Source organism: Platichthys flesus, chromosome 6 (genome assembly GCF_949316205.1).
Source record: "Platichthys flesus chromosome 6, fPlaFle2.1, whole genome shotgun sequence".
In the NCBI taxonomy this organism is placed as follows: domain Eukaryota; kingdom Metazoa; phylum Chordata; class Actinopteri; order Pleuronectiformes; family Pleuronectidae; genus Platichthys; species Platichthys flesus.
Genome location: NC_084950.1, coordinates 23,873,726 through 23,891,920, shown reverse-complemented (window position 1 = coordinate 23,891,920; position 18,195 = coordinate 23,873,726). Strand labels below are relative to the sequence as shown.

General features: G+C 42.2%; 1 protein-coding gene across 1 annotated transcript; it reads right to left on the bottom strand.

The window, feature by feature from the left end:
• Nucleotides 1-161: 161 nt before the first annotated feature.
• On the bottom strand, nucleotides 162-16,446 carry wnt2 (wingless-type MMTV integration site family member 2). The gene is made up of 5 exons (XM_062390878.1): nucleotides 16,364-16,446; nucleotides 15,333-15,553; nucleotides 9,884-10,161; nucleotides 8,030-8,294; nucleotides 162-685 (listed from the first exon to the last, which is right to left on the bottom strand). The coding sequence occupies exons 1-5, from the start codon at nucleotides 16,444-16,446 to the stop codon at nucleotides 480-482; spliced, it is 1,053 nt and encodes a 350-aa protein (XP_062246862.1). The 3' UTR covers nucleotides 162-479.
• Between the last annotated feature and the right edge of the window lie 1,749 nt (nucleotides 16,447-18,195).

Below are 18,195 nucleotides of genomic sequence, written 5' to 3'. Positions count from 1 at the left end.
TGTGGTTGTTGTAAGTGTAGTTTGTGTAAATACAGAGACGGCGACAGATAACATCTGTGGTGGCGAATTACAGCTTTTTGAGATCAGTTGCATTGGCAGGGCACGTGCATGAAAGAGAGAGAGAGAGAGATATCCAACCTTCGACCTGTGAAACCAGAGTTCACTGTAGAAGCTGTGAATTCATGTTGATCAATATAGTTTCTTTTTGAATAAATGCACTGATCATTCATTTTAGTGATTAATCCTGTTGCTCTAATCATCTGGAGTCTTGAAGCTTCGTGGTCAAACACACAGACGTGGCGTGTCTGTGTCTCGTGTTGTTTGGCCTAAGCGTCATTTTACAGAGAATCTAACTACCTACTGTTTGATTGACAGGTGATCAGTGGGCGAGTCCCTTGCTGTCACTCTACGTGACGCAGTGTGACCTTGCTGCTGTAACGTGAGCAGGTCAGTAGTGTTCAGTGATGGCGGCGGCGAGGTCACGTCTGGCCTTTGCAGGTGTGCACGTCGACCTGCTGGTGGCAGTCCTGGCAGTGCACGGCGCAGCACCAGTGGAACTTGCACTCGCACTTGGTGGTCTGGCTGACCCGGGACGTGTCGTAGCCCCGGCCGCAGCACATCACCTCGCAGCCGTCCACTCCTCGGGACGTCCGGTTGCAGACCCGCCCTCCTGTCCCCATCGACCCTGCAGGGAGGGAGAGAGAGTTTTACTTTCTACTGCAGTATGTTATGTGCTGAGCATCGCAGCATCATTTTGTAGGAATACATTTTTGTTGTTTTATTTTCAATGATTATAGTTAAATCATAGCTAATCATTTGGGCAGCTGTGGCTCAGAGGGCATGTCCTCTAAGAGAGTTCGATCCCAGTCTTCAGTTAAGACCTTGCACTATTATAGAGAAACCCAACAGTTTCCACAATGAGCAAACACTGTGGCGTCTGAGAGAAGAATCTCTCTCGTTAACTTGAAGATAACTGGAACAGAACCAGACTCAGTGCGCGTGTAGGTGGCGTGGAGCCCCCCAGCCTGCTGAGGCCTTAATGAAGCCCAGGCTGCTTCGACAGCAGCCTTCAGCTCGTCTGTATCGTCTGGTCACCTCCTCTTGAGGACAACCCACAGATTCCCTATGGGCCTCAGGTCAGGTGAGTTGGTCAATCAAACACAGATACGTCTTCCTGGAGGTTTTACAGCACTACATGCTTCGACAAGCTTCATGGAGATTCTGATTTGCTCTGTCCCAGTGCCATAAATAGTGTGATGCCGGCGACTAGTTGGGGCAGCCTACTGGAGCTGTGCTGTTTTAATCATGTGACGTGCCTCTCTCTCCACAATCCTCTACAACACACACCCCCACAGTTTGGTGGTGTGTCCCCTTAAATCTGTGGATGTGAGGAAGTCAGGGCCAGGACTTTAAATTCTGACTCTGTTCTTGTGCTGTGATAAGCATCTCACATGTGAGCTGACTGAACTACTACTCACTGCTTTGCTATTAGATGCAACTGTAATTCAAAGTCTTTGAATGATCTCAGATCATGTTGATGGATTGACCTGCTGACCCCTAACCCATAACCCTCACCCTTTTCCATATCTTAAACTGGTCTGCAGATTTGGTTTTCAATAAAAGAAAGAAAAATATCTGATCCATAGGATGTCACAACTTCTGCTTCTTAAAGTTACCAGCTCCGTGGAATGAATTTTAATTGTTTTAATAAACGCAATTTATAATTTTATAATATATAAAAACACATCTCAGTAGTTTGCTTCCAACATGACACTGGTTCTGTTGGACAGTGGCAAACTGGTGCAGTGGAGAAACAGTCTGACACTGACAAAAAAAAAAAAGGTGACAAGCATCCTGGGAAATTACTCAGGATTTTAGACGTCCTGAAGAGATACTTTGCCGAAAAGTGACCCTTTAACATGCTTCTCCAAAGTGGAATCAGGAATGTGACTTGGCAGAATATGAGCCACAGTTTGTCCAATCAGAGTAGTTTCATAGGTTGTCGGGAGCCAATGGGATCACAGCAGAACACTGGCAGCGCGGTGAGGATGAGACAGGCGGAGGCTGGGTAAGATGATGAGCGTTAAGACGATGGAGAGATGAGAGATTGATGATAGGAGCCGTCAGCCTGCGCTCCCACTCTTCATCAGCTGTTCATTTCACAGGAGACAACCTTCGCTCTCACACAAACGCACACACACAAACACACACCACTATCTCCTCATGCTAGACTGACTGGCATCGCTGACACTGTATAAACTCACTGTGTCGTGTCTGCAGAGGTCATGGCTGTGGTTATTTGGGGGTTTTATCAGGTCACATCAGAAGAGAGCATCGAACAGTACAGCACTCACCTCAACCAAACTGTGCTAGATTTCAGTCCACTGAATATTTTTGAGTTGTAAACTGCATCTCAGGCAAGACGTCACCTTTTCACTGCTTTATGAGATTTCTGACACTTTATGCATCATGACAATAACTGTTATTTCAAGCTCTATATGACCATGTATTGGGAGACAGCGGATGTAACTGCCCTGACACGACACTGTAAACTTCTAGCTGAGCCAGAACCATCACCTGAGGAAGGTAGTGAGATTTGGCTTTAAGCTCTGGAAAAAAAGATACTGAGTGGACTTAATCGATGTCTTTATACTCTTCCATATATTATGCCCAGAGAATCAAAGCTGAGCAAACATTTGGCAGGATACCTTTTAGTTTGAGTCGAGGCGACACAAAATATAAAATATTTTTGTTTTTACACCGTATTTATTTTTTATAAATTACATTTTTGGGCCTACTGTTTTACCGTTATGTCTCAGACAACATTTTACATTTTAAGTTTGCAAAGTCATCTTTTTTTAAGCTGCCCTCTTTCATAGCAGCAATGTTCATAGAATAACCTCCTCTTTAGATGTCTTCAAAGGAAAAGCTAATAACTTTTTTCTGCAATGCTTTATATTGAGCTGAATTACAGAGCTTTTATTTTGAAAAGTTGTTAACTTGGGTCTGAAGATTATGTTAATATTCAAATTTATATTTAAACTATACATGAGAACAGAAATAGAGCAAATTCTATTTTAACTTCACTCTGAACCATTGTCTTTTAATCTATAGAAGCTCCAGATGATTAACACAGACCAGGAGAACACACCATTCCAAACAGGCAGGTTTAGAACAAGCCCTGTGATAGTTACGAAAACTTGCTCAATATCCAGCTCCTGATATTTATTTCTATATTTGGGTTGTGAGCGAAACACACAAGCAGATCATTTCACTTTGGACGCAGGGAAATATTGATTGAAAGGATTTGTGACAGATCAAATTCTTGGTGAAAATACCTGAACGAAAAGAATGTGCAAACCATGAGCCTCAAGATGTCTGATATTTAATTCTGAATCCAGGTTCTTTCCTCTGAGCTGCTGTGGTCCAGATGCTAATCCCGTGGAGGACTGAACACGTTACTGTCTGACTGTGTTAAGTGTTGCTGAAGAAGAACATATGTGTCGAGTGTGTGTGTTCAGCTGACTTCTCCTGTATAAATAGAGGTTTAGAAAAAATGATGCGCTGACTTCAAGTACCATCTCGAACATTGTTCTGGAATTCGCTAGTGTTTACATTTTGCTTCGCTCTGTGTGTTCGGCGTCTCTGCACCGTTCCCTCGCCAGGTAATATGTCTGGGCATGACCTGAAGGCCTGCCCCTCTCTGGCAGCGCGCCCGCCCGTCATCCACGGTATGCTGCTAGGGGTGACATCACGGCCAGAGAGGCTTCCTCACAGGCCTTGCTCTCCACGTCTGCTTATTGAATTAAGATGAGGGGGCGCCGAGAGATGAGTTTAGCACCTGAGCCTCACCGGGGCCCAGGGAAATTGATTTCACACTTAAAAGTGGCACGGAGGAGCCGTCTCACATCTCTCTGGGCCCTGGGTTTAAGTGTGTGTGTGTGCGAGATAGAGAGACAGAGAGAAAGAGAGCGTGTGTGTGTGTGTGTGTGTGTGTGAGAGATGGAGAATGGATTCAGTCTGCATGTTTCAGAATGATTGACGGTAAGTTTGCATGTCTTTGAGAGTTTTTTTTCAGTGTGTTTGTGATTTGAGGAAGAACAAGGGGTGAATAACTCAAAGTGTGTGTTTCAACGGTTGCTCTTCATGTCGGTGTGTGTGTGTGTGTGTGTGTGTGTGCCCATGTTAAAGAGAGAGAGTGATTCAGTGTGCTTTATGTGTCATGATTGAGGGCAGGTTTACATGCCTGTCTTTGTGTGTGTCCCAGGGGAGCCAGTCCTCAGAGAGGGAGTAAGTGAGGTTCTCATGAGAGGCCCATGACGAACACACTGTCTGTGTGTGTTTGTGTGTTACTTCATCCTGCTTACATGTACACAGCCCATACAGCCCTGGTGTCTGCTGGGAAGCCCCCACTTGTTCTCTAAAGGAGGCCCTGAGACCTGCAGAGGTCCAGCAGGAGGTGAGAGAGGATTTCAGGAGGATTCAGAGACCTCAGCTCAGTGAGTTCACATGTCAACTATTCATTCTCTCTATTATCTGGTTAACAGTATTACAGATACTCACAGACCAGGTGACATTTAGTCCAGAGATCATAAATATAAATATAGATAAATATTTAAAAAATATATAAAACCATCTTAATTGTGAAGACATCCACACGTTCCTCTTCTGTTCATACTAATGATTTATCTTCTATTTCTTCCCCTTGACTGTAAATCAAAATTCAACACGTTTCATGATTCATCAGTAAAAAGTCCTGCCTGCATGTCTCCTCAAGACTAAAACCCACAATCCATCAAAGACTACTGCACATATTGAATAAACTTGCAAAATCACACAACAGCCTCCAGTATTTACATTTTGATCTCATAACTTCTACATTCTGGTTCTATTGGTTTATTTATATCTTACTGCTGCACTCTTGCGCTGAAATGTCCTTAGGCTGCAATGTCAAATTAGAATTTCCTCCAAAGGCGATGATAAAAATAAAGGTACATCTTAGCTTATCTTTAGATTTTGATGTGTCCTGGTGGAGAGTCAGTCCAGTAGTCTAGTGGTAGTTGGTGCGTTCATTGCAACCTGTAAACCTTAACTCCGCTCCTAGCGTTTCCTGTCTATCTAACACTATCCAAAACAGAAATAATCTATACAAAAACAGGTTTGAAAGCTTCAAAATCAGTTAGTTGAGCCTCAGATATTCTGTCCCACTGCTCGCAGAGATCAAGCATCACTACAAATTCACTCCTGTAATTTATATTTTTTAAATATCCCATGAGGCAGTCTGAGCCTCTAAATTAAAACTGTGCATCCCTGAAGATGTCGGAGCAGGTTTGACAGACTACCTGAGGTCATAAAGAGTTCTGAGCACCGTAAACGGCTGTGACAGTGCCCGATGACGTGCATCGCGGCACAGGAGACATGACACACGGATGGACAGTTCCCCGCCTCGCTATAACATCCAGGAGTCATTAAGTAAGACAGTTAAACTACATGGAAACAGGTGTGATGGAAATCAAAGTATTCATCAGTCACTAAACAGTCACTAAATTGGACTTTAATGGGAAGAGCATTGTTCACACTTCCTGTGGACAGTGGAGGCTGCAAGCTAATAGATGGTAACTAAGTAAAGCACTGGTAAAATAAATATTGAAATAGATAAATAAAATATGTCTGTGAAGTGTAGTCAACAGACACAATGTCACATCAACGCTGAATAGATAATCTATTGATAGTATAAATAATGTAGATTAGTGATCTGGAATAAGGACATATCTAACAGATAAATTATTAACATTAGTATAGAATTTACAGACTATAAATGAACTGGACTAAACGTGTTCATAAATCACAGGGAGAGCTGTGGCCTATGATAACTATCGATTAGCTATGATAATGAAATGGGACCAAGATATTTAAAATAGGACAAAGTTTACACATAAATGCAGAGTTTCTCATTAAAGCTGCACAGCTGCAGGTCCAGACAGTCTGTGGCTGGCCTGTGTGAAGGAAGACTTCAGAGAGGCTTCTCACTGTGACACACTGTAAACTAACTCATTGTGTGTGTGTGTGTGTGTGTGTGTGTGTTGTGTGATCTAACCTGCCCCAGGAAAATGCTGCTTTTGCTGGCCGACCGTGCCCTCAGGCGTGTGTGTGTGTGTGTTTCTAACAGCGGTGATTTATGGTGATGTGTGGTGCTCTAAGGTTTCAGCCTACAGAAGTGTGTAATGGCTCTTAAACTGGCCGACACCCGATCGCCACGGATCATCTGCTGCCTGGCAGGCATCCACCTCCTCCTCCTCCAACACACACACACACACACACACACACACACACACACACACACTCACACACACCTCTTCATCTTTTCTTTCTCTCTCACAGATTTCATACACAAACATTTTCTTTCTCACACTCCACTGTCCTGCTTCAGAATTCACACACAAAAACAGATTTCACACACTTACACATATATTTATAGCTGCCTGTCCATCCTGACGACAGCGTCTGGACACCAGTGGACGTAAAGTAACACCATGGTCTCACTGCCTGCTTTAGATTAGTCATTCTACCAGTCTGATGAGAACTGTGTGACGTCTCAGGACGAGTTTTTCAAACTCATTTTCAAAGGATGAGTCCAAATTATTAGATGGGTTTTATTCAGTCAGTGAAAGTGATGTTTAAAAGTATGTTGTGAATCTTGCACTACAAAATAAAATGCAGCTGTGAAGCGCTGAGCAGGAGAATTTTCCTGAACCGATACCGAAGCTGCAGAATCACTTCAAGATAATAAAAAAAGAACAATATCGCAATCAATTTATGATCGACACAAACACAACAGTTTAGTGACAACACTTATGTTGTCAAAAGCAAAAGATACAATTTCAGACTAGTTCAAAGACACAAGTTAAACCCATCGCCTCTATAATGACACAGTGAAAACTCTTTACTGTTACTGAGAGCTTCAGAGAAATCAGCTTAGGTCAAGTCCAGTCCAGTCTCAGACCATCTTACTGGACACGTGGCAGGAAGACATGCATTGTTAACTGCTCACAGACTCCAACGTCTCCAACCAACGTTACTTTTGGAATTTGAGAAGAAGCTTAATCGTACGGAAACAGCCTTTTACAGGTGTGACATCCAGTCCCACTCATTTTGATTCCCTTGTAAAACAGATCCTGGAACGCCGATGTATGATTACCACAGGATTGCTTAAATATACAAAATGCTTACTCACATATGCAACCATTACTGACAATACCTCTATCATTGCAAAGTCATTACTGCTCCCTTCATCTCTGTCAGACAATTCCATTGATCCACTCTACGTTCTACACTGTCATTTCTGATGAATGTTAGAAATAGTGTTTTTTTTATCTATTGCACTTCTGTCCATTTTACATGTATTTTTCCCTCTTGTAGAGGATAAAGGACGGGGTTTATCTTACCTTGTTAAAGCCTTATGAGGGAGATTGTGATTTGTGAATATGGGCTCTAAAAAGACAATTTGATTGATTGATTGAGAAGAATTGTGAATTTGTCATTTAGCTGGCTTCACCTGCAGTTGGCAGCTCATTTAACTCTGACTGCCTCCCTTTGAACCTCTGTGGCACAAGAAAAAAACACTGGAAGACGATAAAACACATTGGAAGCACTTCTGTCAGAGCACAGGTTTGAGATGCCAAGAACATTTAATCTTTGATCAAGCGCTTGAAAACGTCCCTGAAAAATCTGTTCACACCCCTCCTCTCATTTATAGGTGGCTCAGTTCAACACTGAAGTGTTTGTTTCTGTGGTAGGGTTCATATGGCCAGGTGAGAACAGTGTCATTTCAACTTGAGTGGAACCACATAACCAGAGCAGGACGCCTGATGTTTCACGCCTCAGGCCTTGATACAGAGAACAAAGGCCTTGCAGATGTGTAGGTAAATACTTGGCTGAATGTCGTTTTGAAACGCCTTCAAGGTAGAGCGGTTTGAATCTCTGGAACTTTTTTCTTCTGTGGTTAGAAAAAGGTTGAAAGTCTGTTTACCTGACTCGTGGTCTCGTATGCAGTAGTCTGGTGAGTCCTCAAAGTACACCAGGTCATTCTTGCTAGGTCGTTTGAAGTGCGTGTGTGCAGCAGTGAAGCCGGTGCCGTACTGGTTGACGGCGACCTGCACCGCGCCGTTGTACCGCTTCCGTAGGTGGTCGCCGGTGCGTCTGAAGTCAGCCATGGCGAGCCAGCAGGTCCGCACGCTGCACGACCCACTGACGCCGTGACATTTACACTCCAGATTCATGAAGCGCTTCACAGCCTGTAAAGGACAACAGGAAATCAGTTTAGAAAAGAGAACTCTGTGTGGATTGTACAGTGTTGTTAACCTTTCAAATGTTCTGTTCTCTTGTGTTAATGACCAGGAGCTACTTCAGAATTGTCCTTAGGGAGTGCTCCTCAAACAGTTCTACAACGTACAGTCAATTTTTATAGTTTTTCTGCTGGACGTTGTGTCCAGAACCTTTTAAAGTTAGAAAACGTTGTGTTCATCCTACCTGGTTAATCTGCAGTGAAGATTGTGAAGAATGTTTTTTCATAAAATGAAACTGAATTTGCTTAATTACTGTTACTGTTATATCTGTGTAAGGTCGAATGATCTACTGAACTGGTGTCAGTTCAGTTAATCATTGCCAATCAGCTATTTCACAGGTCTGTTAAACAATCGAGCAACCTTCAAGTTCACAACGTTCAAATCAAAAGTTCTATAAAACAAAAGTTGTACTTTACTCGGAAGACAAATTGCTAGAGAGGAAGGGATACTGTGAATGTTGCAGATCAGATGGAGAGCAGCACCCACTGTAGCCAATCAGATTATCAAAACGATCTGAGGGGACATTTATGTTGTTGGGCGCAGGCTGTCGGTTGCTGACCGTTACTGTCTTTTACTACATGACGTAGAACAAGATATATGCTCAACTCAGTCCACAGACTGAAGGCCCACCGCCCCACCCCCACTGTCTGCTACTGGTCGTCTGTTAAGTCAATCTTTATCAATATTAAAAGTATCACGTAATTTTACACTGCACCTCCCCGGCTCCGTGAGTGTGAAGCAGATACGATGAATTGTTTACGAGATAAACGTTCCACAGGCAGAGAGACAGACGTTCGCGGAATTAGTAGGAAGTTGTTTGAAATGCTGAACAGCAGTTATAACTCAATCTATCTTTAAATTTGGATAAGATTTCATAATTTTGATTGATTCTCAAGTCTTAACATGAATCTGAATTGTAAATAGTAATGGCACATAAGTTTCTATTTTTCATCCTGACAATCTTTCAATTCACACAATACGTTCAAAACAAGAAGCATGGCTTTGAATACTGACGAGTCTTGAAGAATTGAAGAAAATATCAAAAGGCTCCTCTTCTTTGGATTTAGGTTTCATGAAAAATTCCAAACGGTTTGCGGCTCCAGACACCAAATGATTACAGATGGGCGGACAGATGTGTGAACTGACCGACATATCAATCACTATTTCCCCTGTATTATATGCTTGGGGAGATAAAAAACACCCACACATTTTAAAACGTCCATCAACACGTGACGACTACATGTGAAACTCAGATGCAGGTAAAAGCAGAATAACAGGTGAATGTTTCAGACGTGTTGTCGGGTCTGGTACAGCAGATTCAGATTAAAAAGCTCTTTGTGAGCATCCACAGATGTTGTACTTCCTTTATAACTCAAAGAACTTAACTCTTGATGTTCTTCACCACAGCTGACTCACTGCAAGGTGACAACTTTAAACTAACGTAAAGCAGTTTTTTTAAGAAGAAATAGCATCTCAATGATTTCATCACTGGATTTCCTGAAGGGATATCTACAGCTGTAAGGTCAGCGCGTCCTCACCTTCCTGCCGGCTCGGTTGTTGTGCAGGTTCATGAGGGCCCGGGCATCCCTCTCCTTCCTCTCCTTGGCGTCCACGAAGGCCTGGCTGAAGCGCATGGCGTGCTCCACGTGGTCACTGCAGCCGCCCCAGTCGAAGGAGCCCTTGGCATCCCGCGAGGAGCCCTTCTTAGTGGGATCGCAGGAGCAGGAGTCCAGCTCACCCTGGCTACAGGCCCGTGCCAACGTGTAAACCACACCAGCCGAGGAGATGGCGTACATGAAGGCCACTTCGCGGCTGCCTGTAGGGAGAGGCGGAGGTGTTGTTAACAGGGAAACCTGCATCAGGAAAAATGAGGGTAATGCAGAGAAGAATCTGATTGAAACAATTTACCACTGGAAACTAGTGGATATGAGGTTATTCCTTTTGAGACAAACTCAGAGCCAGTCTCCAGCCAAAAGTTAGAGGTCTTTCAGATCTGTCAAGGTCAATACTTGCCATTAAAATGACAAAACAATAAGATATTTCTTAGATTGAGGAAGATAGAGCAGATTAAATCTCAGCTGTCAATAGTCTTTACTTTTGCACCAGACTCTAGTTTCAAGTGTGTAACCGTGTTGCTCACACCAGGAGCTGAGTATAAAGACCCATTGATTCCATTTTTCATTGATTGAACAAGATTTACTTCAAAGGCTTGAGGCTTTGTTAAACGACAAATCTAGAAAGAGTGTGAACATCAAATGTGTGTAGATGTTGCCTGGGGTTCAGAGGAGTCACCTGAACAAATGGATGGATGTGTCGTACAATATCCAAAGCAGTGAACACTGGAGCCGGTCCAAATAAGAGTCTGCAGCCATGCTAACAGCTCTGTGAGTCATATACTAGTGTTAGCGTGCTAACATGCTCACGCTGACTATACTGATGTGCTGCTGTTATGCAGGTATACATTCAGCTGGGGATAAAAAATGTCCGATAGCAGCCTTTCTTACACATATCAGAAACGCTGTGTTTGCCAATATGAAGACATGTCAATTAGTGTTTACATTTTACAGGGAAACTTGCATTTCTATGTAGTCTTTCTCTTTTTATTTATAGTTATCTATTATAGGGTTACTGGTTAAACTGTTAAATGACAAGTCCTGATATCATTATTTGTCATAAGATTGTGTTAAGAAGTCTTAGGAATCATTGCCAATGTTTTTCTAACATATTAGCCGACAAAGTATCTGACATAGTACATAATACAGACACTTGGAGACGTATGGAGGAATTGTATGTTTTTCTCTGTTGTTTTTTCACATTTAAAGAATCGGTTCCCATTGACTTCAACTGTATTGGATTTGCCTGAACACTGTATACCCCTGAAGCTCCAGAAGTGTTTTGTGGACCAAGTCCTCCATGGGCATAGTGCTGAGTAGATAATGAGTGAAATTCCATTTTTACCACAACTGAGCTTGATGGGAATGTCAATAGTTTGCATTTTATTAAAGTTGAGCATCAATTGAAAATGTGAGATAAAAGTCCCAGAGTCTACTCACACGTCAACCTGAAGGGTTCATGAATGTGTGCCACTTTTTTGTAAATTCATTCTGAAGCCATTTTGTTTAGTGTGATCCAGAGATTAGCATAAAATGTAATTAAACAAATAACACAGTAACTTCTTCACTCCTCTACAGCAATAATCTGTATTGATCTGAAATGGGGGATCAAACCTACACGTTTTATCTTCTCTCATTGATCTGGTCGGCTGACGGCACAATCACACCATGAAACACAGACTGATCTTTTAGATGTTTGGCCCCCGCTGCTGCTACCTGTATGACCCATGTTTGTTGTTGTCTGCTCCAGGCTTTTATTTCATGCAAGGCCTGGAATTAAAGCGCTTCATCTACCTCCAAGGTGGATAAGCATCTAACGTTTACCAGCAAGGCCCTGATATCTGCCCTTATCTGCCTCTCCATGTAACTGATGAGAGATCAAAGGGTGTGTGTGTGTCACATGTGAAAGTTCTCAGTGACAGCAGTGAAAGGAGTGAATTCTTGACATGTTTAGAGCTGCTTTTTTTTTTAATTTGAATATATCTTTTATTATTTTTAAATGTCAAACATAAGTTGCAAAAAGTGTAATCTGAATTTAAATCAACAAGTCTCTCGACACAAATGATTTTCTTTTTCCGTTTTTTTTTGTCTAACTGTTAGTCTTGTGTGAGATTACGTTCAGACTCTACTTCCAGTTTCTGGAGCTCAGCGGGAATTCACAGTGACCTGAGAGGAAATTCTGCAGACACTATTCAGGAGCGGAAAAGCAACTGCGAGTGTGTTTATGTTTATCTGAGGGAGAAAAAAATATTTTTATTTTACATCTAAAAAGGGGGATTTAAAAATATTTTCTATCTAGTATTTCTGATTCTTATCAAGACTCTAGATTTGAAATTCAGCCAAACACAAGGGAGAGGCTAGTACAATAGGTAAAGATCCCCAAACTCTCTTATTATGTTTCTTTCAGTAACAAGAAATGTGATTTTAAGGGTTAACAATAAAATTCATAATTTAAACTATAGTACTCATTTCATGAGATAACTAGTATTATGGGAAGCCTCATAATGTGACAATGTTTTATCTTCAGGACCAATATTAACGTAAATAAATAAATAAATGCATGAAAATAAATTCAACTACATTTCTTGGTTGATTTCTATTGAAGAAGAATTAACTTGCTATTCTAACCTGAATTCGATTCTACAAGCGCGTAACGACCAAATCCTCAGTGTGTTGCTTTGATGAGTAAGGTTGGGTTACACAAGAGTACCGTTTTTGGTGCGTACCAATTATTTATTCTTATATTTTAACAACTTTCCAATTTTAATTTGGTTATTATGCTGTATTTTTTTGGGATGGCAAGTTCAAACATTTGAGAACTTTGCTTTAGATAATTTTTTCTTAAATCATAATAAAAAGGTTTTTTAGCAAAATGTCCGTCTCAAAAGAAAAAAATCTTAAACTTGTGATCACTGTATCTTAATCCTGGTATTAGCACCAGTTTTAGAAGAAAGAGACAGAAATGACTTCCAGTCATGGCAAACATTTAGATGTGTGTGTGTGTGAGAGTGTGTGTGTGTGTGTGTGTGTGGCTGTGTGGCTGTGTGGCTGTGTGGCTGTGTGTGGCTGTGTGTGTGGCTGTGTGTGTGGCTGTGTGTGTGTGTGTCAGTCCAGCAGCTAAGTTGAGCGTGCCTAACAAGGTTAATGAGGGGAATGCTGAGAGAAAAACTCCTGTGTAATTGTTTGAAATTAGCCTCCTGACATTTACAATAAGGAGCTTCTGAGGGTGCCTTGACGTTCCGTGATAATGTTGTGTGACACGGCCGGGGCCCGGCTGGGAGGTCCGAATACCACACGGCTGATTAGAGGCCCCAACATGAAACAGACTAAGTCAAAGGATCCGCCTCGCAGGTTAAATCTCAGGGCATGGGAGAGGAACATCAGGCCGCCAGGTCCAATAAAAAAAGATTATGACTTGTTATAACAAGTCCTCGCAGGGGATACGCACCGATTCTAGCTCCAGAGATGCACAGTGACACATCTGGTTTGACAGAGTGCTTCTGTCCAGACTTCTCATCTGTCACAGGCAGTGACAGGCTGCTTATCACTGCTCAATTCTTCTTAAATCATTTCAATCCCTGATGCTGCTAATCACACTTCACTCCTCAGGAGGAGTCATTTGTCACACTCTACAGAACATTTATATTTAAGTACATCCCCCCCCCCAAAAAAAAAAATCTGTGACTTCTCTCGTCTTCAAAAAAGAGAGAGAACCAGAGAGCAGAAACAGAGCGAACAAGCCGACGTGGAGCTTCAAAGTGGAGGGATTAGCTAACTTAGAGAAAGTCACCATTTCTGCCATTTCTCTTTTGAAGAAGCTGAGTTTAGAGTAATTAGTAGAGCAACTGAGACAGTAGCTCAAGTATAAACATCACTAGGATAAAACTGAATCCAACAGTTGTTGACAGTACAGAGGCTAAAATATGAACTCGAACAAACTAGGACATAATTATTTTAATTAACAAACAATTATTTTTTCTATAAAATGTCAGAAAATAATAAAAAATAATCACATTATGAGGGAGATGTCTTCAGATTTCTTCTTTTGTCAAAAGCAATAGAAACTCAATTAAAATAGTGTAAAAAGCATATATATATATATATTTATATATTTATACACTTCTATTTGAGAAGCTAAATTGGTAAATGTTATATTTATAATGCACTTGCTTGATAAATAACTTTAAATGATTGAGCAATTATCAGACCCATTTCCTCCATTGGCATCTTGTCTGTTCCCTGTGCTAGACTGTACTAAACACAGAGGAACATATAAGCCCCCAACACGAGCTCAAACTGACAGCGAAACCAGTGGACTTGATACATGTACAATTGTAAAGACAGGGAAGGTGTGGAATGTGATCCAACCTGAGACAGAGAAATAAAACCATGAATAGTATCTGAGAGGGAACCATCTTTTCCCCCAGCAAGCATCTGTGTTGTAGTAAATATAACGCTCAATTGTTTGGTTTTATCAGCTTTAACTTCAGGCATGTGGTCAAACATGTTTGTCAGTGCAGAGAAATCGGTGTGCCGTTACACACGGGCTCGCGCGCAGGCGTTCATTTCCAGGAGGTGCCAGCAGCACACAATGACCTGGAAACACGAGCCAGCAGATATAGTAGCAGGCAATCTAGTCAGTAACTTTCTACCCTCAGCCATGCTGCGTTTAAGGCACCTGACGGCCCCTGAAGTCATTGTCTCATGAATAAGATGCTTTGTACACACACTTTCTGCATCTGATATCACTTACAGCACTGCAGGGCTGAAACATGGACCAACACAATGCAGCTATAATTATCACAGCATTACCTGGTCACTGATATCCTGATGACGTTAACTGCAGTTTCCAAAAGCAAATGATAGAAAGTCACGTTCAGGACACAGGCAAATAATTGGTGTTGTCCCACAAGGAGAAAGGAGAGTTTTTAAACAAAGGTTCAGATTTGATCAAATGTAACTTCTTATTCCTTCAGAGATGACAACTGTGAACCATGACAGCTCAATGTGAGGACTGTTCAACTCGGTAAATAACAAATCGACGATACAGCATTTGTCTACAGAGAAAGATGGAACAGGGGTTTGAGATGGACATGATCTAATGGGTCCAGGTAACTGACTGAATGAGAAGTCAAATTAGCACTGAATGAATTCCTCACTCATCTAACCTGTCAAACTGTGTCTGTCCTTCAGACGGATCACAGGTCAACTACAGAGGAGCAGAGCTAAGAGACACTCACTGACTTCTTCAAGTAGGATGTTTCTAGACTGTAGATAAATGCCGTTTGATCTCACATCACCCAGATGACAGACAGCATTATCTGAACATCTCCACTAGTCCAGAATTGAAGTTTCCAATGAGTGGGGGACTCACTGCGCAGCAGCAGGCGTCCGAACAGGTTGTGGTCCCTCGCCGTGGTGTTGCAGTTCCAGCGGTGGCTGCGGAACTGATGCTGGCACTCTGAGATCCAGTCCTTCATCCCAGCCCCGATGACCTGCATCACTCGGGGGTGTTGGCGGCACAGCTGGCGCTGCTTGTTCACCAGGCCAGGGATGTTGTCACACATGACCTGGGAGCCCAGGGTGCCCATGTACCTGCAGAGCGGAGCAGACAGACAGAGAGGAAGCACTTTAGAAAGCTGTCTGCAAAATATGTCAATGTTCATTTGCCAGTACAGGCAGAGGGCTGGACTGGTACAGGATTTGATCCCTATACTGTCTTTACTGTAATTATTCAATGGAACAATGTGCAAATCACTTTAAGGTAAACAGCTTAATTCTACAAACACAGAAATAGGATCAAATGAAGCAAGAGGGCAGAAATATGTTTTGTTGAGAAAGGTGTTGAAACCTCCACACTCCCAGGTCCCTGCAGAACATGAGGAGAGGCTGGTTGGGAAAGAGAACACTTGCAATCTGCAAGGATTTTATAAACGATTAGAGACCATTGGAGAAAGGATCTGTTCAAACAGCATCTCAGTGTCACAGCCAGTGTGAGCTTTGGGTTTAGTAAACACCTCTGGTGTAAATATTCATTAAAGGCTAAGGAGCTTAAAGGCAGCAAATACAGAGAAATGTAATTCTACTGAAAATGTTTCTGTCCAAGTGTTCAAGCTGAAAGCTGTGAAGGTGGATTAATAACAGAAAATCTCATTATCGTTATGGAACTGTTTTTATTTTAATACAACTAAAAAAAGCAAAAAGGTAAACAGAGTATCAGTTAAGAATCAATTACTACAAATTATTTTACACAAATCCCATTTCAATATTTCTGCCGACAGATCAATTACAACGTGTGCGCACTAGAGCGCTTTTTGTGCGGCATGTAAAAAGTGTCACTAAGAGAGCTTCAGTAAACTATTTCATTTAAATGAAGATGTAAATAAAACGCAGTGATCTTCTTACCACCAGGACGCATCGACCTCGGCCGTCAGCCAGAAGATTGCCACAGATAGATAAAAACATATTCCACTTGGCAACAAGTTCATATTAACCAGTCGTTGGTCCTTTATGGATCTGGACGGAGCATTTCCACGGATGAAAGAAAAATAAGAAACATTTGACAAGTCACAACTTGCCCAATCTACAAAAATAACCAAGCTTGGATTAAGAAGACATCACTCGGGTGGACGGAGGTCTGCGCGTAAAAGCCATGCCACGGTGGAAACGCGCGTATGAGCGCGGAAAGTGAAGAGCGACTGTGTAATAGTCCGGCAGAGATCCTGAGTGGAGATAGGCAGATGATGTCCTATCAGGTTTAAATTGCTTTACACAAGGGGTGGGCAGACTCCCGTCTCAGGAATGAGGTGAAGAAATGAGATGTCTGAGAGTATCTGTTCAGGCTGGTTTGACACCAGACAGGCTTTGGCCCGCGTCCAGAGCGCAGCAGCTCCGCAGCTCAGGTCCAGACTCATGATGGGGCTCCTCACCCACACTGCACCGGGCTTTCGGCACGGAACCGGCCGTGGGAGGATTCAGTCCCGCAGCCTCAGCCAATGGTGATCGCCTGAGAGAGAGAACCCGCTTCGATTTAAATGCAGAGAACCAAAATGGAGCAGAAGAGTTGGTTAGGAAAGCTACATGTTGTGCTGACTAAAACATTTAGGGAGTTTTGTGGTTGCAAAACGCAGAAGTCTGTATTTTAATGATTTAAGATGGATCCAACTATCAGCTCCCATGACGGTTTTCTGGGTGCCAGATAAAGTCAAGGGGTATATTCCTTTCATTTTTACATATTCTGTAACTTTTCCATTCATTAAGGTCTTTGAAAAACGTAACTCTACTTCAGAGGTGAGTATGTTGCCATACCCATATAACACACAGATGCCAAATATTTCCGATCCCAAGAGGATGACGCATTGTTATTTTACAGCCTTATACAAACCATCACTCAGTCTAACTAATAACTCAGGAATGATTGTTTTTTTTAAAAAGGGGGAAGAGAAAAATTAGGCCCAGAATCTCCCAAAGCGGCACCTAAAGGTGATGTGTCCATTTCAATTGGATTATCTATTGAAGTCTTTTTGAAGTCTCCCCTGGAAATCTGTACCACTGTCACACAGTGTTTCCTCCATCTTTGATCTGGCCCGGGTGGATCTGGAGGTCCGGAGACCCTGACCAGATGAGATTAATGGGCAAATTGGATTTTTTCCCATGATCCCCGTGGAAGAAAAGGATAAAACAACAAGGAGATTTAGAGCACCCTCAGCTCTCCTCGGCCCATTGAACACGACTTTGTTTTCGCTGCAACGCTGGTTGTGATAAGTCTGTGATATGAATCCAGTTTAATTGGAGTAATTTGTTCACTGCTTAGACAAATCGCATTAGGATCGCTCACTGTATTCCACCGTGTGCTTTATGGAGAGAACGTAAGCCTTCCTAACACCAGCGGTCAGGTCTGAGCCTTGAGGTAGAGACTTCAAATTACCTGGAATTCAGTCTGTGAAACATGAGCAATTAAGTTTGAAGTAAGTAAGTCTTCTGAGCCAAAGTCACTTTAACAACGGAGCTATAAATCCCAATCAAGAGTTTGGTTTTACCAAACTTTAACTTTACCAAGGTCGCAAGAGTTTTCATTTATAAGTCATCGGGAACTTCTAAGAATGCAACTCGGGCTGGACGATGGATGTCACATTATTACTTTTTGTAGTGAAGGTTGATGAATTTACGGTAGATGGACTACTTGTAGATTTTAGCAACAATATCAGACCTTATCGCTAAACTACATTTGTTCGAAA

Excerpts from the sequence above, each read along its gene's own strand:
- wnt2 (XM_062390878.1), bottom strand. The coding sequence starts at position 16,446 with ATGAACTTGTTGCCAAGTGGAATATGTTTTTATCTATCTGTGGCAATC. Across the intron at positions 10,162-15,332 it reads CGGACGCCTGCTGCTGCGCA|GCAGCCGCGAAGTGGCCTTC; the intron begins GTGAGTCCCCCA and ends CTCTCCCTACAG. Across the intron at positions 686-8,029 it reads CATACGAGACCACGAGTCAG|GGTCGATGGGGACAGGAGGG; the intron begins GTAAACAGACTT and ends CCCTCCCTGCAG.